The 23,585-nt window shown below is 48.5% G+C and overlaps 2 protein-coding genes across 14 annotated transcripts; both read right to left on the bottom strand.

The window, feature by feature from the left end:
* Window positions 1-882: 882 nt before the first annotated feature.
* Window positions 883-7,382, bottom strand: LOC308180137 (Golgi apparatus membrane protein TVP23 homolog B-like). Its single transcript, XM_080561331.1, has 7 exons — window positions 7,310-7,382; window positions 7,000-7,082; window positions 5,996-6,140; window positions 5,132-5,221; window positions 3,699-3,830; window positions 3,482-3,610; window positions 883-2,502 (listed from the first exon to the last, which is right to left on the bottom strand). The coding sequence occupies exons 1-7, from the start codon at window positions 7,319-7,321 to the stop codon at window positions 2,470-2,472; spliced, it is 624 nt and encodes a 207-aa protein (XP_080417457.1). The 5' UTR covers window positions 7,322-7,382; the 3' UTR covers window positions 883-2,469.
* Window positions 7,383-8,132: 750 nt separating this feature from the next.
* FBXW10B (F-box and WD repeat domain containing 10B) lies at window positions 8,133-23,416 on the bottom strand. Of its 13 annotated transcripts, none has more exons than XM_080561310.1 (15): window positions 22,860-22,992; window positions 22,329-22,509; window positions 20,876-21,043; window positions 19,974-20,180; window positions 19,746-19,873; window positions 19,075-19,197; window positions 18,432-18,556; window positions 17,781-17,984; window positions 16,738-16,859; window positions 16,061-16,209; window positions 15,286-15,428; window positions 14,412-14,567; window positions 13,248-13,516; window positions 12,238-12,426; window positions 8,133-10,294 (listed from the first exon to the last, which is right to left on the bottom strand). In XM_080561310.1, the coding sequence occupies exons 2-15, from the start codon at window positions 22,345-22,347 to the stop codon at window positions 9,429-9,431; spliced, it is 2,868 nt and encodes a 955-aa protein (XP_080417436.1). In that variant the 5' UTR covers window positions 22,348-22,509; window positions 22,860-22,992; the 3' UTR covers window positions 8,133-9,428. The 13 variants fall into 13 exon arrangements, 12 of the variants coding, with proteins under 12 accessions (XP_080417436.1, XP_080417435.1, XP_080417431.1 ...); XM_080561309.1 differs by having other exon boundaries at window positions 22,329-22,732; window positions 22,860-22,991; XM_080561305.1 differs by lacking the exons at window positions 22,329-22,509; window positions 22,860-22,992 and adding an exon at window positions 21,688-22,322 and having other exon boundaries at window positions 13,248-13,390; window positions 13,463-13,516.
* Window positions 23,417-23,585: the final 169 nt, after the last annotated feature.

Here is a 23,585-nt window from a genome sequence, read left to right on the forward strand (position 1 = left end):
ATGTGATAAAATGCCAGCTTCTCAGAAGCCAGAAAACTGAATGTTTGCCAAGAGGCTAAAAATAAGCCACAGAGGGCTATAGTTAAAGGCATGTACTAATAAATGTCTCTGTCCTTGATTAATCACACCGCAACTTTCAGAAAAGCACACTATTTTCCAGGAACAGCGTGGGGGGAGCTTTGGCAGCAGTAAACGTGAAGTCCAAAGCTTTCAACATGTTTTAAACAACTACCTCGCGGCTGAGGCTTTGCCGTAGTCAGCGCAGTCAGTCCAACGGCAGCGGCACATGGGGGGGCTCCTTCAACAGCAGCAGAGAGGATTTCCATTCCAGCACGCTGCAGGGGCCAGATGCTGCACTCGTGCGTCCCCGCGTGGCTGCAGAAGCACCTTTACTCCAGTGAGTTACTTCGGTTTGCCTGGTGACGTTCATTCATTAGAAACAGACCGTCCCGTCCAGGAAAAAGGGGACAAGTTCCAGCCACGTGGCTGCACTGGCGTTACGGCCACACGCTGCCACCTGCCAGCACCGAGCCTGGGACCTGGGCAGACAGAGGGGTCCTCAGAGCCCCCTCAAAAGCAGCACCTTCGGCACTCGAGCCAGGTCTCAATGAACAGGTGCACAAGGTGGTAGACCAAGAATCAAACTAGGAACAGCCAGACTGAGCCACCCGCGTCAATGATCTGGCTGCCAGAGTGACACTTCAGCTGTATGACAACAATTCCAGCGTGCTTATGAAGAAGGTGTTTACACAGGCGAAGCTCTCCAAGACTCTCGGGGAAAGAGCTCATCATTAGCACTGTTTAACTTCAGTAACCCTGATCAACTGCAAGAACACTGAACATAAACAGAGCACAGCCATGAATCACAGAAGGGACACCTGGTCTGGTTAAACAAAGCATTCTTTTAATTTCAAGATCTTATAAATATATATTTACAAAAGGAAGGTATCAATCCAAAGAGTTAGACAAATGTACAGCTCCCGAGTATTGCTACAGTACAGGGAGACATATAGCATTAATGCGATCCCACAATTTACGATACCATTTATTCAAAAAGAAACCACATTCTTAATTTAAAATACCTCATCAGAAGTTCGCACTACCCCCCGCCGTGAAAGCACAAGCTGCCTTGAACAGTTTGACGTGACAAGAAGGACCTGACGCCTCTCACACAGAACACACCACTGCCTGCCACCTAGGTGAACACTTCACGATCGTACCGATGGTTTTTCCCAGCCCGCAGACCCCTTGGGGAGCACAGCTGGGGGACAGCACGTTGCATGGATTCAAGGAACGTAAGCGCCTTGCAGATCAGCACAGTAACGCCAGGTGTTCAGACGGCCCCAGCAGGCAGGTGATCCGAAACACCCTTTGGTCATTGAACAGCGGAAGGCAAACAGTCAACATCCAGCCTCGGCTCTTGTGTAAATGGGCAACCCCGAACCAGCTGCACGGGTGTTGAAATGAGCCCAGGGAGTTCTCTGCGTGTGTAACGCAGCCTCCTGGTACCCCTGCCAGCCACACTCCCCACTGCCGGGCACTGCGGGACGGTGACGAGCCTGCAGACCAAACCACACCACGTCCTCGTGGCCACAGGAACACACCAAATGCGTTATTACTGCCGTGCAGCAGTGACACGACACCAGGTGGCATCGCTGCAACAGCTCTGTCACCACCTGCTCCCAGATTCACTCCACCTCTGAAACCGTGCGTGCAGCTCTCCTTGCGGCCTGGTTTTACTCTGCCTGCGCTCTCCACACAGACACAGGCCAGCCGGTAAAAGAGGGACTTACCATAAATCCCAAGATTTAATCAAGGTTCCTGCGTAGACGTTACTGAGACCTCCAGGAACACTTCAGATTAATAGAAGACCAGAGCTGCGCACGAGTCACTTCTGCAGTTTCCACGAGACTTCATCCATCTTCCTACTAAGCCAACAGCAACGTTTCCTTCACTGCAACGACCTCAGCGCCATTCAAATCACAGAATGAGAGACGCAGAGCCAAAAAAGAGCTACCTAAACTTCGTAACAGAAGCAGCAATGACCTCCGAGAACGAAATGCAGCTGAGTCCACAACTGAAAACTACTTGAGGTACCGACTGCTGGAGGCGGTGGGGGTGGTTCCTGGGCACGAGACGGCTCAGCTTGTGCATGGTTTTTCAGAAGGATGCCTGGCATTTTCATCCAGTAGGTAGAAACCTGCACCAGAGCTATCTAGGATGTTTTTTTTATTTAAAGTTCAGAAAACTTAATTCTAACTAATCAAACTAAAGAAAGAACATAAACACAATCTGCTAGTGGAGAACCGAATATAAACCGCTAGGAGCGTTAACAGGAAGCCTTGCACAATTTATTTACTTCTTTTAATTCACGCCTCGCTCACGCAGCTCCCAAATCTCACTGTCAGAGCAACATTCTCCGTTGTTCACTTCTGTGAATCCAATCCGGCTTGAGGCTTCCCACCACACTCAAGATGCTGTTTGGTCATCTTTAGCCACGGTCTGCAAAAGAGAAAAAAAAAAGTCCATCACAGGAGAAGTGTGTGACTCTCTGCCGTGATTCTGGGACATTCCTGCCAGAGACTGAGACCAGACTGGGCCTTTGGTTAACCACTGCAGGGGCAAAAGCACTCGGAAGCAAATACAGCTATAGAAGAGCACAAACCCAACAGACTGCCAAGAACGAGGGTTCATCAGTGTTTAAGCTTCTTATCGCACTAATGACAACGATTTCAGTAAACATCCGTGACGCTGTGGCAGCCAAGCCACCTGTCCCCAGTTGTCTGCATAATACAAAGCTCCACAGTCAAGAAACTTGGGGAAAGCAGGTCAGGGAACACCTAGAGGCGGAACGGTGCATGTCAGAACCTCCTTCTGCAGGGACCTATGGAAGGAAGGAAATCCAGTGCTGGGGCACAAAAGGACCTGATGAGAAGAGCTAGCTGGAAGTGAGAAAAACCACAAAAGGCAGTGGTGGGCCTTTCAGCTAAGGGCTATGCACACTGCAGCTGTGCACTGAAGCACAAGGACCAACCCAGCATCCCTTCAGATACATGTTTTTGGGGTTAGCGCAACCTGAAGAGGAAGCAGTGCAATGCAAGGAGTAATTTAGCAACATGTTATCCAAGAGCAGCGGAGTTTATCAAAAGCCATTCCATTCTGTCACTGTTTTCCCTCTGTGCTCCTCGTTTCCAACAGACCAGCCACATTCCAGTAAATTCCACAGCACTTGTCCACAGCGCTAATAAATAATACAAGCTCACGATACGCTGCAGATGGAACCTGATGCCAGTAACCAGCAAGTTACTCTGTGATTTAACCAGGGGGGTTCAAATTCACAGGGAGCAATACGTGAAGGGTCCCACTAGGGAACTCCAAGTAACAGCTTTTTAAATCTTTCCTTTCACAGCTCAGGCAGAAAGGGAGCTTCCGGACAGAAGCAAATACAACGGCTGGGTTTCCAAAACCCTGGAAATCTTACCTGCCGCAAGAACTGCTTTCCGAGATAGCTGGTCGCCATGCTGGTCAGGTTCTTCCTACTGCCGACTTTGCACCTGATATAACCATAAAGGTTGGCTCCCTGGAGAACTACTCCCATTATAACCACCGCCTAGGACACAGGAAAACACTGCAGTTGATTTACACCGGCTTATTGGCAACATGCAAACTCTGTCACCGAGCTGAGGGAGGCAACTCACCAGCCACTTCACTTTGAAAGAAAAGAGAGCACTGAACGCGAATATCACCCAGATCATCGGACAGGTGATTAGACCTAACCAGAAAATTCGGGACTCTGCTTCCGAGGAGGCTTTACTCCCTTGTGCTGATACCTAGAAACAGAAGGTAAATGAAGATTAACAGGCTGCTCTATCATACAGATCACGTTGTGATTAAAAGCAGTCCAGAATCTACAAGCCTTCTGAGTTTTGCCTCTATACAACATTACCGGGTGCTTTCCAGGCCAGCTTCGACATCACGAAGATATTTCTGTAACAGAAGATGTTTCCATTTAAAGGGCCCTTTTGTCAATCTGCTACCAGAAATAGCGGAGGCAGTAGCAATAAATCCTCTTGGAATACCTGGGGCTAAAAGGCCGTAGTAAATTTGGGAAGCATTACATTTACTGTGTGGTTGTTACAAAGCATGGAAGCAGCCAAACAGATAATGTTTTCCACCTTTGCATCACAACCAGGACACAACAACCAGAATATCACCCATCCTAACGCTGGGAGAACTAAATATCGATACACCTAGCCATCAAACTAGGGTAATTTTTACGGACACACCTGATTCACACCACACCACTGATTTTATAAAATCTTTATCAAGCAGTTCCCAATCAAGCATTCACTTCTTCCTATCGATAGCTAAAAAACCTGGCGTGGCTTAACAACGTATGGCTAAACTTACTGCATCTCCTACTTTTCAGCTGTTCAGCTTTTTATTTTTAACCCCTCCCTAACACGTTCCAGTTTTTCTAAACTAGCACAGTTTTGCAAAAGAATGTGCCTGCAGTAAGGGCACAAATTCAGCTGGAGGAAGATTTAGGGTCGAGTCTCTACACCACTACAGACTGCAGAAAATGACCTGTACCTCAAACCAGAGCTGTACACCAGAAGTGCCGTTAGCTCCACACATACAGAGGTAAGAGATAAGCACCAAAAGAGTAAATACGTGACGTGATGTGAGGTGCCAACAGACGGGATACTAGAGGCAAAGCAGTAACCCTATTGAATGCAAGAGAGCAGCAGCAACCACGAGGAATGCTCTATGTTGCTTCCTAGTTCCCATAATTTTCAACAGGATGCAGGAACTATGTCAGCTGTTCCGCATTCACACCAGAAAATGTCTACGTTATTGACGTGACATGGGAACCTTTACTGCATTCTATACGAACCAGTTACTTACGTGAAGTCAGATCGGTACACCATGAGATTTTTTAAATAAACCAAAAATAAAAAAACCTGAAGTCATCCTCATTCAGTAGCCCATGTGAAACAAGCAGGTGGTTACAGATCTGTGGCTGGAAGTACGTGTCTGAATTATGCAATTTACCATCACAAGCATAACTGGTAATTAACAGGGGTTTGATAAAATTGAAACAATAAAAAGAAATAAAAATGGAATTTACCTTTCTGGCTTCAAATATCCACTGACTTCTACCATCATCATCCACCTGGTTCCACCAGCGAAGGCCAACCATTAGTCGCCCTGTGACATTCTGAAATTTAAAAAAAAAAAAAAAGAAAAAAAAGCCATGAGCTTTCAGTTTGCTGCTAAGAGAAACCATTAGCCACACAAATCCTTGGGAGCGTTCCACCTCAGCACCGGACCCAGGAACAAATGGCAGCTTTCAGCCCCAGACCTCATTGCTGTCAGCTCTAAAAGGAGCTTTAAATGTTGCTGGCAGCAAATGCTACTTCTTACACCAGCAGCAGTTGCTGGAGTGACTTCACAGCAGTCTGCGCTCTCAGTGGCTGCACAAGTTAACAACGCTGGCTGTATTTTAGAATGACAGGCATCACACCGTAAAGATCTTGTATTTTGTTGCTCTTAATCTTGCCAAAGTTCAGCTGCTTGGGTTGCTGCTTTCAATGCTGCTCTTTTGCCCCACATGAGAAAACATTATGGAATTCTTACATCCACAGCAGTCTGTTTTCTGGTACGTTCAGTACAACAATAAATTATTGTAGCAACATAAATGAGGCATATTTGCGGTGATTCTAAAGGGATCTTCCTGATAACAAGGCCTGCATTACCTTAAAAGAAAGGCTGACATACATTCTCTGTTTTATTTTCAAACAGAAGTCAACTACACTGGTTTAAGTTATTATTTTGTAATGCTTTGCAACACATCACAGTACTTGGGGTATCTCGGGTATCATTCTGGTAGAAAGGCACAAAGAAGCTACTTTCTGTGGGACACGAACATCACCCTGTTCAATTATTCTTATATAACTAGGCAAAGATAACAAAAAGCCTTAGAGGAACTTACCTTTACAGCCCAAAAGTCACATGACAAGAGGAGGATAATTGTCACCATGCAGGCAATAAAGCTGCTAGTTAAGAGCTCACAGAGCAGATAGACAACTATCGCACTGACTCGGAAGAACAGGTGGAAAAATGATGCCACTGGATGCCTGGAATGAAGTACAGCACAGTCACAGCTCTTTCAGACAAGACTGAAGCAATTTCAGAGAAATGACATTGCAAGGTGATCTTCTCCCACCAACTCAACGGCTAAGAATCAGCACCGTTCCGTGAAAACGGCGTGCAGTAACTGGCAAAAATAGAGGGAATAAACTGACTGGGAGCTCATTGTAAGGAGGACATGTTCCACTTGCAGCCACATCCCGGGTGCAAAGAGAATTTGGTGAGGAAGGGGCCAGGGAATTTTACCTGGTGTTTTATAGGGTACATTTGAAAATGGTTTTCTGACTGAAGAAACACCAGACTGAGCTGAAGAAAGATCACATTTCTCGACATGACAGACTTGCCCTTCTTTATGATTTATGCAGTTTCCAGTTCAGAAACGTAAACTACAGAGCTAAGGTCACCACGACACCAGGACCTGGGGCAGGAAGAGGAATGAGGCTGCAGGACTGACCACATCAGGACACGGCAGGCAGCAGGGCAGCACCAAGACAATTTGGGAACAGAGACTGGCAAAGGGATAACAGAGCAGCCCAGAAACGAGCGTTCAGCACAGCAAAAGCCTCCTGCCACACGCAGCTCGGAGACATTACGTCGGTGTACGCGCAGGACGCCAAACACCGCGTTTAACGTGGAGACAGCCAGAAGCACAAAGGCACAGACGGACAGGCTCCAGCTGAGCTTCGGGACGTGGCGCTCCCAGCTACGCGGCGGCCCCTCCCCGTTATCGTTAAGTTAATACAGGCATTTGCTGCCCTGCACTCGGATGTAGCGGGGCGGCCCCTCCTCCTCCTCCTCCCTGCTTCTCCCTAGGCCTCACCCGCAGACCCCCTCCCGGCCGCTGACCTCAGTTTCGACTTTTTGGCTCTCCGGGACGCTTCATCGTCCGCGTCGAACAGCGACACGTCCTCGATGTCCTCACCGCTGTCCTGCGGGGAGGCACGCGCACAGCCGGTAACGCACACGCGAACGCCGCCAGCTCCCAGCCGCCGCCGGCAGCCCCCCCCCCCCGCCGCCGCCGCCGCCTTCACCCCAGGCCCAGAACGAGGCGGGGCCCGGGGATCGCTGCGGGGACCCCGCCGCCTTTCCACCCCCCGCCCCCCGCCCCCCGCCCCCCGGCCCGGCCCCGCGCCCCCCGGGGCCCGCCCGCCCGCACCTGCCGCAGCATGGCCGCGGCCCCTCGCTTCCGCCCGCCCGCCGTGCCGCGTCACCGCCGCCGGCCAATCCCCAGGGAGGTGGAGGCGGGGGCCGCGCCTGCGCGCTGCGGGCAGGTGACGCCGCGGGGAGAGGGGCAGCGGCAGCAGGGCGGAAGTTGGGCGGGGAGGCACTGTGTGGGCCCGGCCCCTGCCACAGGGCCGGGGGAGGGGAGGGTCTCCGTGTGGGGCAGAAACAGGGAGATTTTAGGAAAAACGCCCGGCGCCGGGCAGCGTCAGTGCCATAAGGGACACAGCCCCGGTTAAGAACCCCCCTGCGTTCCAACCGACGCTTAATTCTTTCATTAGCACCCTGAGAAACGCAGCGAGGCACCAGGGGAGCAGCATAACGCGCAGCAGGGCGCGTTAACCACCAAAAAAATAACCCAACAAACAAAAAAAAAAACCACAAAACTACCAAAACGCTTTCTGCCGCTCTGCCTGGCCTTATCTCTGTCTGCCCAGACACGCCGCTCCCTGCACACCGCCATTCCTGCCCACAGCACCCCCCGGGTGCCCCCCCAGGTCCCCAAAGGCCAGGAACACAAAGGTTGGTCGGCCTCAGCCGTGAATTGCAATAAACAAAACAAACCCGCACATAGCCACCTCCAGCAGGGACCCCGCACACCGTGAACGACATCTTCAAAGGCATCTCTGGCTCTCAGCGCCCAGCTTCGCACCCTCTGTGCTGAACTGAAGCTGACCACAGAGATCCCTGGTCCAGCCCTGCCATCGCCAGCGATTTTACACCACCTCTGCCGGCTGCAGCACCCTGTGAGCACCCGAGTGCCCGCACCCACAGGGAGATGCTGACCTGGCTCCAGACAGGACGACAGTGCTCTAATCCTCCTCGTTTTAGCATGACTAAAAAGGCATCAGCCTTTCCACAAGCTTTGTGTTTCTATGAGATGCCCTTTCTGTGAGTTTTTTGCCTCTACGAGATGTTTTCTTCCAAGTGAGTTGTACCCAAGGGCCTCTGGCAGCGGCTGTGCTGGGCTTATGCCTGATTTCTTGTGAGAAAGTGCCATCCCATGGCTTGTGAGGTCCTTGCTGCTTCCAGTCTGAGAACCACAGTCAGGCAAAGCCCCTTCAGACCATTATAATCCCTGTGCCATAGCCCAGCTGCGCTGCAGTACAGCCCATTGCCAACCTCCTGCCCTCCCTCACCCCCTGCCCATGAAGTATTCCAGCAGTCAAACCCAATTGCAACAGTCCAGCTCACCCATCTTCATTACTTTCTGCCGTCCTTGTAGTTTTACACTGGCACTTAGTACTTTTTACCCGTTCATTATAATTTTTGGGGTACAACTACTGTTATTTGTCACTGTTAACAAGGTCTGGCAGAAAGCCCAGGAACTGGAAGTCAGAGAACACATTAGTTGTTTTTTGTTTTTAAATCACCACCCTGCTGCCTGGGGGTCCCACAGACATTCACCTCAAACCAGAACTGCTGCCACCAGGACCCATGACATGACCACGGGCAGAAGGATCCTGCCCCAAGCTTTCAATGCGAGGAAATAACAGACTTCTGGTACACTGGCCCAAAAGCTCAAAGCTGTACAACTGGGCAAATTTTTGTCTTCCCAGCTCAAGCCAGTTCAGGTCCTGAATATTAGCAGAAACCATGCACATTTAGGTGTTTATCCACAGAAATAAAGGAATACAAACCACTACCTCTATTTGTTTTAAACACAGCAATTATTTTCTCAGCCCATATTTCTTTAGATTATAAACTCTAGTCAGTGTATATAAACTTGAACAATAAAAATCTCTATTCAAACAGCTGAGCCATATCTTTTGTGTATTAGTTTTTCAACAACAGCACTGTGTTTATAGTGACAACAGGTCTAGCAAGACAAAATCCAGGTGTGGTTTTATCCAGGAGTCACTCCATTCACTACCTTGAGAAAGAGATGAAGGTCCCAATAACGATTCTTCGGAAAACTTACAAGAGAGATGTCTTTCATACTTATTTAGAAACCACAGGGATCTTGACACAGCAGGCTCAGCAGGACACCACAAGGGAGCTGCCATGTTTGTGAAGCCCCAGATACCAGTGGTTTGTTGGACTACTCGATTATCTCAGATAAAAGTATTAAGTCCAAGTTCAGGAGCAGCTATCTTCCCCTCCTTAGTAAAAGAGTCTGTGGGTAGGCCTTTAGTTTTCCTTAACCAGGCCTTCTTGCATGCCTTTTGATGATCTTCTAAGAGCTTTGCCTGGTTTGCCTGACACTGAGCTATAGTAGACGCCTCATGTGCCTCCTTCTGGTTTCCTGTCAGAAGCCTGAACCCGCCATCAGTCTGGACAGCACATGCACAGAAGGGCTTCTTTCCCCCGTAAACTGCTTCATTTTTCATTTGTGCCATCCTTGCATGTGTTGATTTGATCAGTTCAGAAGTTGTACAGGGATTGCTAAGCTGACCCCGCTCTTCAGGGAGAGGAGTGACTTCACCGTGACCACCATGAGCTTTCTTTTCCTGTAGCAAACCACCACATGCCTTGGGACGTACAATGCATGGAGCAGGAATGGAGGAACTCACAGTGGGTCCATGCAAAGAATTTTTCAGTTTGAGCTGCAGCATTTTGGTTTCGAAGGGTGTAGAAATTCTTTTCATAGTCAGAGAATCACTGCGAGATCTCACACGTTGGAGCCGGGCTGTCTGATCCTTTTTGTGCTGCAGAGGGGTTATGTATATTTGCCTTTTTTCAAGGTGTCGTTGCTGATGCAGCGGAGCTTGCCATGCTTTCCCAGTTGCTATAGGAGGCTTTGTACTGGAGCGGGCAAAGGACGACTTGCAGCTCTTCTGCAGCATGTTGAGAGTTAAGAGGAACTTGTAAGAGGACACTGGATAATATGAGTCCTTTTTCTTTTTGTGCTGCAGAATGGCTTCTGCCATGTCAGGATGTTCAGGTACACAGACAGGAGTGCCATATTCAGATGTGCCATCTGTTTTCAAAAACAAAACAACACTGAACGTAAGTGGACACAAGGACATTACCTGTGATCACTGTTGGCAGGGCAGTACTCTGAGTAAGACCAGGGATGGGTGCTGGGTTGATGGGCATACAGACAGTCCAAGTTTATCTACAGGACAGGCAGTGTAGGCAACACACCAACAAAGCCCATTTCAGCTTGTTCATCTTTAGCCTTACCAGCAACACTGTCAGCACCTGAGGTAATTCTGCCTTGGTGACCTGAGGAGTGTTCATTGCCATAGTCTGTACAGGCCAAACAAAAGGCTGTAATTCTGTAATACAAGTTTTATTTATGTGGAGATGCCAGGTATCCACCTCGTTTGAAGCTATAGTTTCTAAGAAGAATGAGGTTTCTCCACCACTACTTCCCATGCACCCCTTTCTTGTCCTACAGTTTGTGCACTGGGAAAAGGCTTCAAGAAAAGACTGTTCCTGGTAGAAATCTGAAAAAGCTAACATCCAAGAACAACTTTGAACTACTACTACTCAGAGCTGCATTTGAGTTGGAAGTCACAAGGCACGCTTCAAAGTCTAGCTTTAATGTCTGAAGTGATGTCAGGAGTGACCTGTGGTGTCTAACAGACACATTGGGATGGATTGTGTAATTATGCCATCATCAACTAAGAAATAAGTGGAGATTTTAACAAAGATTGTACAGCACTCAGTGCCATAGCCTCACCATAGCAGTTAATTTGTCGCATTGCAAAGCAAAGTCGTGCTGTTTGTATATCATTGCTTGGCTGTTACGGCTAACCTGGTTAATTGAAGCTTCTGCCATCTGGAAATGTATTTCAGAGAACATTAAGTTACAGTTTGGAAAGGCAGAATACAGTGAAACAGACTAGTCATAGCATAGCCTGAGTTGGAAGGGACCAACAAGGACCCTCGAGTCCAACTCCTGGCTCCACACAGAACCACCCAGAAACCAACCCCTACATCTGAGAGCGGTGTCCAAGCACTTCTTGAACTCCAGCAGGCTCAGTGCCATGCCCACTGCCCTGGGGAGCCTGTTCCAGTGCCTAAGCACCCTCTTACACCCAGCCTGACCCTCCCCTGTCCCAGCTCCATGCCGTTCCCTCGGGTCCTGTCGCTGTCCCCAGAGAGCAGAGCTCAGCGCCTGCCCCTCCGCTCCCTGTGAGGGAGCTGCAGGCCGCCATGAGGCCTCCCCTCGGCCTGCTCTGCTCTGGGCTGAACAAACCCAGGGACCTCAGCTGCTCCTCATACGTCTTCCCCTCTAGACCCCTCACCATCTTTGTAGACCTCCTTTGGAAGCTCTCCAAGAGTTTTGTGTCCTTCTTACATTGGGGTGCCCAGAACTGCACCCAGCACTTGAGGCAAGGCTGCAGCAGAGCGGGACAACCCCTTCCCTCCTTTCAGTGTCTGTCAAACTCTAAGATCCAACAGATTCTGAATTTAAAACCCAGGAGAAACTCTAAGTTTAGGAGAGAAATGCCATGTGACCAAGAACCACGTTTGTGATCTCAGTGCTATCATTTTCAAATTCTAGGTTGACGTTGCTGGCAACAATGGGACAATTTCCACATGTAATATTTTCAACAGGATTTTCTGAGTAGCTGCTGTCTATAAATACTAAATACCTGAACATATTTTGTACAGAATTCTCCTGCACATGATAGAGATATCAAAAACAGAATAAGGATATGGAAAAAAAAAAAAAAAAAGCCTGGACACCAGAGAACTAGGCTTTATAGTTGGAGTTGATCACTTTTCCTATTTGATTGATCTAAAGCAGTTTTTGCAGACTCCGCAAATGATCTGTTTTACCACTGCAAACCTTTCATCCAAAATGGCTTTGTTTTCTAGAGGTCGCTGCCTTTTGTTTAATCCATTTATCCATCTTAGGTGCACTTACTTGAAGAACCACTGCCCTACCTAGCTGTGACAAGTTCTTACCAGCACCTGCCAGGATCCTTGCTGAACATGCTCTCACTGGCCGTCCCAAAGCAAAAGCATGGGGCTGTTGGTTACCAGGAATGAAAAGCTCCTGCTGTTGCTGTGCCTGAACGTGGAGAGTCCTTGTGCTCTCAAGCAAATGCTCCTGTTGCTTGCAAGCTGCTGTTTTTTTCAGTTCATCGTAGAGAGCTAGAAAACAAAAGAATACATCATCTCTAAGCTTTGCTGGTGCTAAAAATAATATCTTCAAAACTGATGAGATTTCAAGCCTCTGGTTACTGCTTTGCCTTTTATCACAGTTTCTGAAGGTATAAGTGTTAGAACTAATCCACAAGTATTTGAATTCAGAGATGACAGCAAATACTGATTTTTAAAAGTATTAATTGCATGTATACACAATCCACATTTTTGCCCCTAAAATTAAAATATTCCATTCCCTCTTTCTGCAAACTGTACATCTTGCACCAAGTACAGCTGTATCGAGGTAGCTGGCATTTGATGATATTAAAACTTTCTCAGCCCATCAGTTCATCTGCAACATACAGTTTGATCACAGAACTGGAGAACTTTGGTACTGTATTAAGTATCTACTGATTTCTAAAAACTACATCATATTACAATGTAAAAGATGCCTCCTTATGTGCAATTGCATTTCCCAGCAATGGCAGATTCTGGATGCAGGCGTCCAGTGCCTTTCTGGGGACTTTAATAAATAACTCAAGCACTGAATCAATGGCATGTTTCCATGCACACCAGCTGTAAGAACATGAATAATAGCATTGAAGTATTACTTAGTTGAAAAAATGACAACTATTGTCTTAAGCGTGCTGAATTTATACCAAACCTCTCTAAAAGTGCAAAGGTTTTACTAAAGCCTAGAAACAACAGAACCGTTGAAATGCAATCTACCCAAATGTACTTTAAAAAAGTGGAAAGTCTGGGTACTTGAAACTATTTCTAACGCATTTCAGGAAGCAAAGTTGGTGCATTGCAAAGGCTGAATGTAGTACTTCGAGGCACTCCACAGTGTTTTGGCAGGCGGCCGCGGATCAAGCAAGACAGCATGCGCTGGTCAGCATCTCGCGTCTGCAGAGCGAGGCGATGCATCCGGCCGACGACGTGGCACTTGGTTTGCTGGGAATGAGACAGTGCTCTGCTCAGAGGACAGGTCTCCTGCTTTTCCTTCCGCACCATCTCTCGGTCAGCAGCTAGGGTATAGTCCCACCTGACATCCTCAACCTGGAACATCAGCAGGCTACTGGGTGCATTGATCACCATCCTGGAGAAGGAAAGAGAAAGCTCGTCAAAGCAGAGGTATCATTAACACAGCAGATATTACCTAAAGGGCCCATTTGCTTGTGTGTAACACAAAACCTAAGGGTAATTAAACAGAACTGAGATAACAATCACTCCCCTTTAGGGAAGGGAAAAGCATTAGCACTTAGTCCCATCAATCAGATGCTGTACTTTTAACTCACGGTCTGCATGAGCTCAGTGGCGCTCTTCTCATTTCTCTCTACAAACAACTTCATTTAAAAATAATTAGGATGAAAGTTAGTGAAATTAATGAAATAATTAGGATGAAAGTGTCCCAACAGCAGAGTTACATCAGTGTAATGCCAAAAGAAATTGTAGGTATCATATTATCAGGGACATTTAAACCTGAATTTGATGGGTGCCCTGGGTCTGGCTGAGATGGAGTTAGTTTTCTTCCTAGCAGTCTACCTAGTGCTGTGTTTGAGAGTTGCGACCAAAACAGCGTTACTAACCATTGTTTTAAGCTATCACTTACACTGGAGCTGGGAACCACCCTTAGTTTAGAGGTGTGGGCATGAAGGAACCTGGAAGGATTTTCCATCAGGGGGCAGGTAAAGGCTTTGTCAGACCTTGGCCTGATTATTCAACATCTTAAGAAATTTGGGTTCTGAAGGTGACTTTACAGTTGGGTTTTTGTCTTAAATAGTATAGAAACAGAAATGTATAGTCTGCTGAATGGACTAAGCAAATAATTTTCAACCATTTTTAATAAGAATAAATTAGTTACCAAAGCGGTCCATAAGCATTAGAGTCCCTTAAACCTTATTTGTTAGACAGAGAGTAGAAGGAAAAACACATAATTCCTTAAATTACAGCATAATTTGGTAAAGAGACTGGTTACAAGTTTTGTCACCAACCTGTTTCCTACAACACAGAAAGATATTGGTTCCCCTCTGCTACTGGCCATCAACACTTTCAGGCAGCTTCCAGTCAGGTAGTTAAATATACGAATCTTTCCATCAGCACAGCCACTGACAACTCTGAGATAGAGAAACTCCAGAGACAGAACTTCCCTAAAAACACAACATGCAACTGTCGGTATGATCATCATGCCTTCACAGGGAGACAAGATCAGCTACCTCGTCTTGCAGGAGATGCAGTGGCCTGCCTCCATAACAAGCCAAAAAAAAAAAAAAAAAAGCAAAAAGCAGCGATCAAGATATTTAAAAACTTAGTAATAAAGTTCTTCATAATTTTGAAGATGACCAAAATGACCGCACCCAAACAAACAACCAATGCATCCTCAGAGCAACAATGGTGGTTATGGCTATCTATTCCATTTTAAGTTTCATTTTCATGTCTAGGAAAGTGAATGAAAACACTAAGATGCTACAGTTTTCACAGATCTACAAAATGACATCATACACAGTTGGTAGGGTTCAGCAAGTAACGCAGCCACTGCAAACGAATACAGCATCTCTTCTTGACCAGTTAGCATGACATCCAGTTGATTACAGGTCGGGATCCTTGAAGTTTTGGACTACACGCTGTCACTGTCTTAAGTCACCCCTGCTTGTGAGCCAGTGGCTGTGTGTTTGCATTTTAGGTTGTTAGGACACAAACTGTGTTTATAACTACAGATTGCCTGACACTTTTTAAGATGACTGTTGAAAGAGGCTATTTCAAGTTCTAGGACTGACAACTAAGCTATTTTGTGTTGCTATAAGGGAAAGTTTGTTTTTTTTTTTACAGTGTGCTGTTGAATACACCTTCAAACACACCGATACCTACTTTGGGTGGCGGAAAGCCGTTAGGCATCTCTTAAGGTCTCCCACCATGCTCCATCCCAAGGCGTATCCATCAGAGCTTCCTGTGACGAGATGCCACCGATCAAAGGACAAGCACTTCACTGGGCCTTGGTGCCCTTCCAATATCTGAGAGTAAAAGAAATACATGCAACGCCGTCAGCAGTCTGGATGTAAACATGCCAAGAGATCTTACGGCACTCAATACCATCCTCGTATACTATATTGTTGCTTTATCAGGTGTTACTGCAATATACCCTGGGGATAACTGCATTACTTTGACAGTCCCTTAAAAGTAATATTCTGGGCTTGTTGCTGATGAGTTTCCATCATCATTACATAAGCTCAGTAGATGCTGGTGCACCGGGATATTTGTGATCTACTGGGTGTTCACACCAAAAGAGTGGGCTGCCCTGACCGTGGTGGAAGGGGCACCTCCAGCCCTAAAAGCTGTTAGTTAAACCCTCCCACTCTGCTCTCAGGCTCTGAATGTTCCTGCAAGAGCAGACAGATGCATCTACAAAGATTAAATAATGAATGCATTTAAATGTAAGGCAAATCAAAACCCAGATTACAATTTAGTTGTTTGAAAATCAGTTTTTAATACTATTCTTTTATCTATAATCCTGCAGTTCATTAGCTTAGACTGTTTTGTCCTTTTATTTTTTAAGAAAGTCTTTGGAACAAGAAAAAGTCTATGATAAAATAGTACGGATGATTTTTGATAGTTTAGCATAAAGTTATCTTCCTAAGAAACTTACTTTGACCAGAGCACCTGTATCAGCGAGCCAGACTTTCACCAGCCCTCTGTCACAGCCGCTGACAACATGGATCCCATCCATTTTAACAACACAAACAACATCGTTGTGTTTTAGAGTCTTGAGACATACCCCACTATCCAAGTTCCACACTGTTAGGATTAAAGGGGAGAAATATTAGAAGTTTTCCCCAATGGTATGTTTTTTCTGAGCGCAATATGAATTAAAAGATGCTACTGGAATTACAGCTGCACCTTGTACCTGCAGCTCTGCTTGGAGCCAGGTGCTGACTTAAAGACTGCAATTACATAGCAAAATTCTTAAATACAAAGCCCTGAGATGGCACATCCTTTTAATTCTTAATCTGTAAGCAAGTAACAAGGCAACCTTTGGCAAAGCTGCAAGCTGATACCACTCTCCCAAGACTGGCCCTACAGCCACAAAGCCATTAAATCCAAATAAAAGCAACAGTTATAAGCATCTGCAGTGACACAGGGACCTTGCGTGTGCGTATGTCCCCAGCTTAGATTGTTCAGGACGCAGTAATACAAGACGCTAAAATTCACCCTCTGATTTATACACTTGTTTTCAGACTCACACTGCACCCCACTACTCCCAGGTGCTCAGCCCATTTGTTGCTGCCATTTGCTCTTGTCTGGGCAGCTCCCCTTGGCTCTCACCTTTCACCATCCCATCTCTGGCTCCTGACACAAGCCTCCTTTCATGCACATCCAAGCAGATGATTGTCCCCCAGTGACCATTAAAGATTTTCATGCAAGCACCACTGTATATATCCCAGCATCTACACAGTAAGGACCAGAAAGGGAAACCAGCAATTAACAACTTGATTGATGACTTATTTCCTACTTAACAGGCCCAGCTCATCTCACATCCATGCCAGGTCAAAATCAGGAGACAGCCCACTGAGGTAATGAGGGATTCAGAACAATCAAGTCAGGCTTAGTGTTAAATTTTTACATTTAGTTTGTTTATCTACCTCCAAATTGCCTGGAAATGTGTAGTTGGATTTCACCTCTGGCATGGCTACTTTCAATTAACCTTCAAAAGCAGAGTTTTACAGGTAAGGTTATTTCTTTACTGGCCGGTGCCAAGATGATTTCTGTTGACTTTTTCTTGAGAATTCAAGCATGCACTTGAACAAACAGCCCTCTTGGGGAGGGGAAGGGCAGGCAGGACAGAGCCTGAATCGCTACAGCTCTTTCCCTTGTTGTTAAATCCTGTCTTTGAGGAAGATGTACGCTTGCCATGCCAGAGCTGTAGAGCTTTTCACCCCTCATCACAACACTCTTGAGATTCAGTGATAAATAAGATGTAGCAGCTGCTCATCTCCACTCCTCGTGTCAACACGCAGGAGGTACCAGGGTGCTGGATCTGCTCAGCACAAGACTTCTGTAGTGTCATGGAGAAACTGGTACTGACCTCAGCAGGGCCAGAGCCTCACTGCAGGCACCCATTAGACACATACCTGGTGTTTGAAGATACAGGGATACACAGGTTATAAGAAAGTATCTTCCCATTTTATCATTCAGTATCAGGTGAAACTGGAAAACAGTAGTTCTATGGGGGACATGTTTCATTATCAGCTTTCCTTTCTGTAGTACTCTAATGAAAGTGATGGGAAGGAGGATTCATAAAGATTGGGGTGGTTAAGCTCCATTTTTCATGGGGATGGTAGCTGAGGCACAGTCCCAGGGCGGCTCACCTGATGCTGAGGTCGAAGCTTGCACTAAAAACAAACCCCTTCTTCTCATCAAGGAGCAGTGCTTTGATGCTTCCAGCATGGCCAGAGAGCAGAGGTGGCACTTCTCTCATTGCTGATGTATCAAAAAACCTCACTTTTCGGTCTGTAGAGCCAATGGCTACCAAGTCTCCACCGCTGTAGTGAATTACTCTGTTTTGGTCTGATCTGGATAAGAAACGGTGACTGATGTGAGCATTCGCCAGTTAACAAGGTCTAGAGGGGCTCGATACTGAGAGGTCCTCGAAGAGCAACTTGGTGGGCAATCTGCTTCAGGAGGCAGATCCTTTGCAGGGCACCACAACCAGGTCCCTAGTTCTGCAGACCCAGGTTTGTATCTGGAGGGTAAGCTTTAAGAAGGGCAGGGGCTCCTCCCAGCCCCGTATCCCTTGTGATACTCCATAGATCCTAATCCTTGCACCATCAAAAGTGACTGACCTTAATATCTTTATAAAAAATGGATTCGATACTGAGGGTTGTTCATCAATGACACTGAGACCCTCCTCCAGCCATACATGCCCACAAAAGGATTGCAAGGAACAGGACAAGATTTCAGAAGCCAATGTTTGGCTCTACAGGGGTAGTGCAGAAAGCAGCCAGGCACAGCCTGCGTACCGGTCAGTGAGGACACGAATATTGTAGGAGCCACAGAAAACATTCCTCTCTTCCAGCTGGATCGTGTCAGTTTGCAGATCATGATAGGCTGCCTGCAGATTGTCCTCTTCCTCCTCCTCTTTCTCCTGATGGAAAGAGAAATAGGGAAGTATTACTCAGGGTGAAGGGGAATACAGCATTACTCCACAGCATTAGCCATATCATCCACCGCTTGCTCCCCAAACAAGACCAACAGAGATACAAAGCGTCAGTAAGGAACACCCAGCGTGCAGGAACTCCCTGGTTAGCAGAGAAACAAGGGTTGTTATCCTTGCCTTGTTCAGTGGCAGTAGTGGAAGCCTTGACACCTGCACTCTTTATCTTTTGGGATAAAGGCCACATCCCTGTGCCCAGCCTTGCCAGTGCCATGGGGGGCAGCATTAGGACAAGGTAGAATTTCCTTCTGGGCATGGATGGTGGCTCCCTCCTGTGCAAGAAGGGGCTGAGCATGCATTGGTGCTTATGAACTGCTTGCAACTGTGCAAACCAGAAGAGCAAACTAAGTCCAAATTCACAGTCCTGTCTTCCAAGACCACCATGTCCTCCTTCCTCCCCAAATGCTGAGATGTGAAAAGCCATGAAAGGCAGACCACCTCCAACATACCTTTGTTTTACCTTCACAGCTGCGGTGTTTCATTTCAATGACGTGTCCCTCTTCATTTAATTGGGGAATTGTCACATTGACTATTTTAGCATAGTTGGAAACTGCTCCCCTAGGGCGCAACCCCTAGAATAAACCAGCAGAGGCAACGTAGTCACTGCAGAGCCCACACACATGGACTTTACCTTTACTCTTGCTTTGTCTGTGACAGGTCTATACTAACCAGGGCAAACCTTTCTTCCCAGCTTTGCTTTACTGCATCCCAACCACTATCTCTGACTTCCCAAAAAGAAGCTTGGCATTTCCTTCTTCCATGTGGAGCAAATAAAGCTCATTGGGCAGAGCTACAATGAGTCCCTACGGCAGCTAGAACAATCTCCACTAGTTCCTGCAAGTCCAATATTGGCATTTGTGACCAAACTTGGTTTACTTGATTAAGAATTCTTGATTTTGATCCATTTTTTACAGTTGCAGGCTCCCTAAAGGTCAGTAAAGGCTATTCTGTTGTGCTTGTGACTGTATGAACATCTAGCCTAGTTTTGCAGATGGAAGAAGGAGGAACAGGGTGAAGCTGGGAGGTAGCCTCCCAAAAAGGCACCTCCATCTAATGGTCTGAGCAACAACAGCAAAAAAAAATTAAGTGTGTAGTAATGGCAGAAGTCCAGGCACCATACCTGCAAATACCGGATCTTCTCCTGTACTAAGCCTTGACATACATGCTCCCTCTCGACTTCTTTCACCAGAAAAGCCCAGTATCTATTCACAGCAGCACAAGCTTTAAGGGATTTTTGATCCAAAAGCCCTGAGAAATTAAGAGGACAGAGTAGTGAACCCCTACCCATGTCAGAGGTCATCTGTGACCCTTAGGGGAAACCATCCTTGGAAAATTAGAGAAGCTTTACCCAGGATGTACTGGGAGAGGTAAACTGGCAGGCAGCGAATGAAGTCCTTGTACTTGACATGAGAGAGTGACTGGAGGGATGCAGGAGGCACGGTGACATCTCCATGGGCTAAGGATTCAGGAGGTGAGGCAGGTGCTGCATTCAGGCCCGCTTGGATGAGGCGCTTGGTGTTTCGGGGCCAGAAGCACACTGCTGGCATTTGATGACCTAGAACACAGCAGAATTGACAGCCTTATAAGTGCTTGAGCTTCAGTGGCCACTAACTGTACTGTTGGTAGGAATACAGCCTAACAGTTTTCTCCTTACAAATGAGATATTTCCCCTCTTCCACCTCTGCTACAGCAGTCATCAGCACAGGAAGGTGTCTGTCCTAGACTTAAGGGAGAATATCAAAACAGCCTTATGCCAAGGACATAGGTTTTTTTTTTTTTTTTCTGGGAAGAGTGGTGGACTCTTCCTTTAGCTGTTAGATTTCCTCTAATAAAAATAGGATTTTTATCATGACAGTGCAGCAGGAAACTTCTCTGTTGTCCCCAAGACGATGGAAAGGCTAATACAGCTAATGCCCTTCATCCTACCGCTAGTTTTTTCTCGTGTCCACATCCACCGCTAGCATCTTTGCCAACCTGCAGCTCCCCATAGTGTACAGCTGTCCTTGTTTTTAGGTGCAGCACCATACACAGTGCTAGGCTGTAGAATCCAGCTTGTGCTGATGGAACACCTTAAACCTAAGTGAAGACCTTGCTGTCCTCAGTGGGCAAAAGGAGGCACACCATCTTTCCTTATCTCTAGGAGCATGGTCTCTGCTGAAAGACCACCTCCTTCTGCATGTCACTTCTTTGGACTTTCCAGAAAAGTGTTGCCATGCTTTCCCCCCCCCCCTCCAAAATACTCAGTGGTACCTGCAGTACCAAGCTGGGCAATTCCTGTGGATGCACTTTGACTTTCATGGCGTGCAGAAGTGCCAGCAGGCTGGAGTGGAAGTGGCATCGGGGAGCCGGACTGAGGACGACTGCTGATTCTACAGCTTCTTGGGGATTCAGGAGATGATCCGTCTGTACCTTCTTCCTCTGGAAAAAAGCAGCATAGAGCAGAACCTTGCAGTCACAGTAGGCACAGAGGTGAATTAGGGGACTGCAGAAGTTAGAGTAGCATATTAAGCAGCTAACAGGTAAATCACGCAGTATTATTCATTCCATCCCTTCTACCTACGCAGATTTAGCCCCTTCAGCGCTTTCTTTAGCGCCGTTATCGTGCCTTAGAACATTCAGCTCGCAACCGCCCCTCCCGAGACGTGCTGCCCACAGCAATTCCTCCCGGGAGGTTTTTCCATCTCCCACTCCCCACCGCAGGCTGGGGTCCTCCTCCCGCAGGCGACCACCCAGGACGATGAGCCGGCGGCAGCCGCCAGCCCTGAGCCCCCTCTGGCCCTGGGGTTTCTCCCCACAGCTTCACCCCCTCGCAGCCCGCAGCTGGAAGGATCAGAGACCCCAAAAACGCGGCGCTAGTGGTGTGAGGCAAATAAAGCCACACCAAGGGCTGCGGGACCCGGGCTGCTAGCAGCAGCCGGAGAGGGGAGAGCAGCACCGACGGGGATGCCCGGCGCCCACCTCGGAGCCCCCCACCCCAACCCCGCCCGCTGCCAACCGAGGGGACCGGGGCGGCTCCCAGGGGCCGGCCCCGTCCCCCCGCAGCGGCTCCGGGCCTCGCTCACCCGCGGGGCCCCGCTGCCGAGGCCGGGCCGGGCCGCGGCCCCCCCGCCGCGCCGCCGCCATCTCGGGCGGCCCCGCCGCGGCTGCCAGGCGACCGCCGCCGCCTCCCGGCCCCGCAGGCCGCGGGGGGCCCGGCCCCGGCGCTTCCCTGCCCGGCTCCAGGGAACGCGGTGGGGGGCCCTGAAGCCCCCCCCTCGGCTGCCAAGGGGCGCAAACGGGTGTCAGGAGGGAGGGGACGGCCCCTGGGTGCCGCCTGGGGTCTGGTTCCTCTTCGGTTTTAGCACACGCTGGAAGCGCCACCGACACCATCACAGGGTGGGCAGAAGGGATCCAGGGGGTGTTTGGGAAGCGGCTGTGTAAAGGCGCTTCGTTGGGCCAAAAACACATTACCAAGCTTCCCCAGGTTGAAGGAAGACTTCATTTAACGATCCCATGAGTTAAAAACACACGCAGAATAAAAGCCATTGCATCCATTGTTTGGGAGAAGGCGGGAGGGCTGAGGTAGGAAGGCAGGAGGGCTGAGCTGCACAGAGCAGGCAGCACAGCGCTGCGCCTCCCCGAGGGCTCACCCCGCAGGGATGGAGGCACAGGGAGCCCCTCACACCCAGGGGCTCTCCCTGCACCCCCCAGCTCTCCCACTTACTGCGGGCAGGAGGCCCCATAGGCCGGGCACACAACGCTTGTGACCAGGCAGCAAGTCCTGGAGGGGCTTCAGGCCTGGTGCACGCAGAGCAAATGTGCCCTGCGGAGACAGCGATCTTGGGGTCGCCATCCCACGAACACCGCTGCAGTCACATTCACTGTGCAGGATTTTAACGTGCCTCCTTGGAGGAACAAAGAGCCCAGCCTCAGCAGTTCCCTCGTGCAGGTTGTTTTCCTGCAGCAAATCCACCGCTTGTCACCAGTACTGAGCACAGCAACGGGTGCCTCTGCGTGCTTGCTGGTCTCAACCGAAGCCTGGAGCCCCCTGCTGCAGAGATCACAACCCCACCTGCAGAGGGACAGTTCCCTCCCTCGTGCACAGAAATGCTCCTTTTACAGTGCTACCTGGGAAATAATTACGTATTATTTTTGCATCCACTGGGGACGGCGGCACCCCTCACCCTTGGGAAGTGCTGCCCTGGGGTGGAAGAAGCCCATGGCACCCCCAAGCAGCACCCACCCCTGACCTCACCTGTCCCAGAGCAAGCAGCCGCATCTCCCCACAGTAGGTCTCCTGCCAGCCCCTCTCCCTGCAGGAGCACCCCAGCAAGGCAAAGCCCACCAAAGCCAGCCCTGAGGCCCCAGAAAAACATCCCTACGCTGGTCCTTGCCCCTCTGCAGTAAACCTAGCCCCCTTCCTGGGCGCTTGCCCTGCTTTGCCACTTTCTTCCAAAAACCCCTGAAATGAGATCACAGCTGCACACAGCCGAGCCACACCCGAGGCTGTTTGCCAGAGGTAAATACTGCTGTGAAGGCCATCGGAGAAGGACAACCCAGCAGCACGCTGGCTTGCTTATCTGCTCTGCTCTCCCACGCTCTCCTGAACCACAACAGGTCTGGGTCTGGGCTGTGAATCAGCCCTTTTACTGGGAGCAGGTGCTCCTTCCCCAGCTGCAACCATTTTCCTCGAGCTCCTCTGCCTGCCCGGGACCCCCCATAGCCAGAGGCTGGGGGTTCATGTTCTGAAGCAAGCAGTAAACTCCTGAGATACCTAAGATCCATTTGCAGTTTAAAGCCACATTGGCAAATCAGCTGTAACCAACTGAATGTTTTCCTGGCTCAATCCATCCTGGGATACGCAAAAAAAAAAAAAAAACAGTTGGAAGAGGGGAAAGATGAAGACACCCCCAGAACGGACGTGCAGCTGAAGTCCCGTACCTGGGAGGTTTGGGGTGGGAGGACCGGGATGCAGCAGGAA

The sequence above is a fragment of the Anser brachyrhynchus genome (assembly GCF_964034855.1).
Source record: "Anser brachyrhynchus genome assembly, chromosome: 18".
NCBI lineage: Eukaryota > Metazoa > Chordata > Aves > Anseriformes > Anatidae > Anser > Anser brachyrhynchus.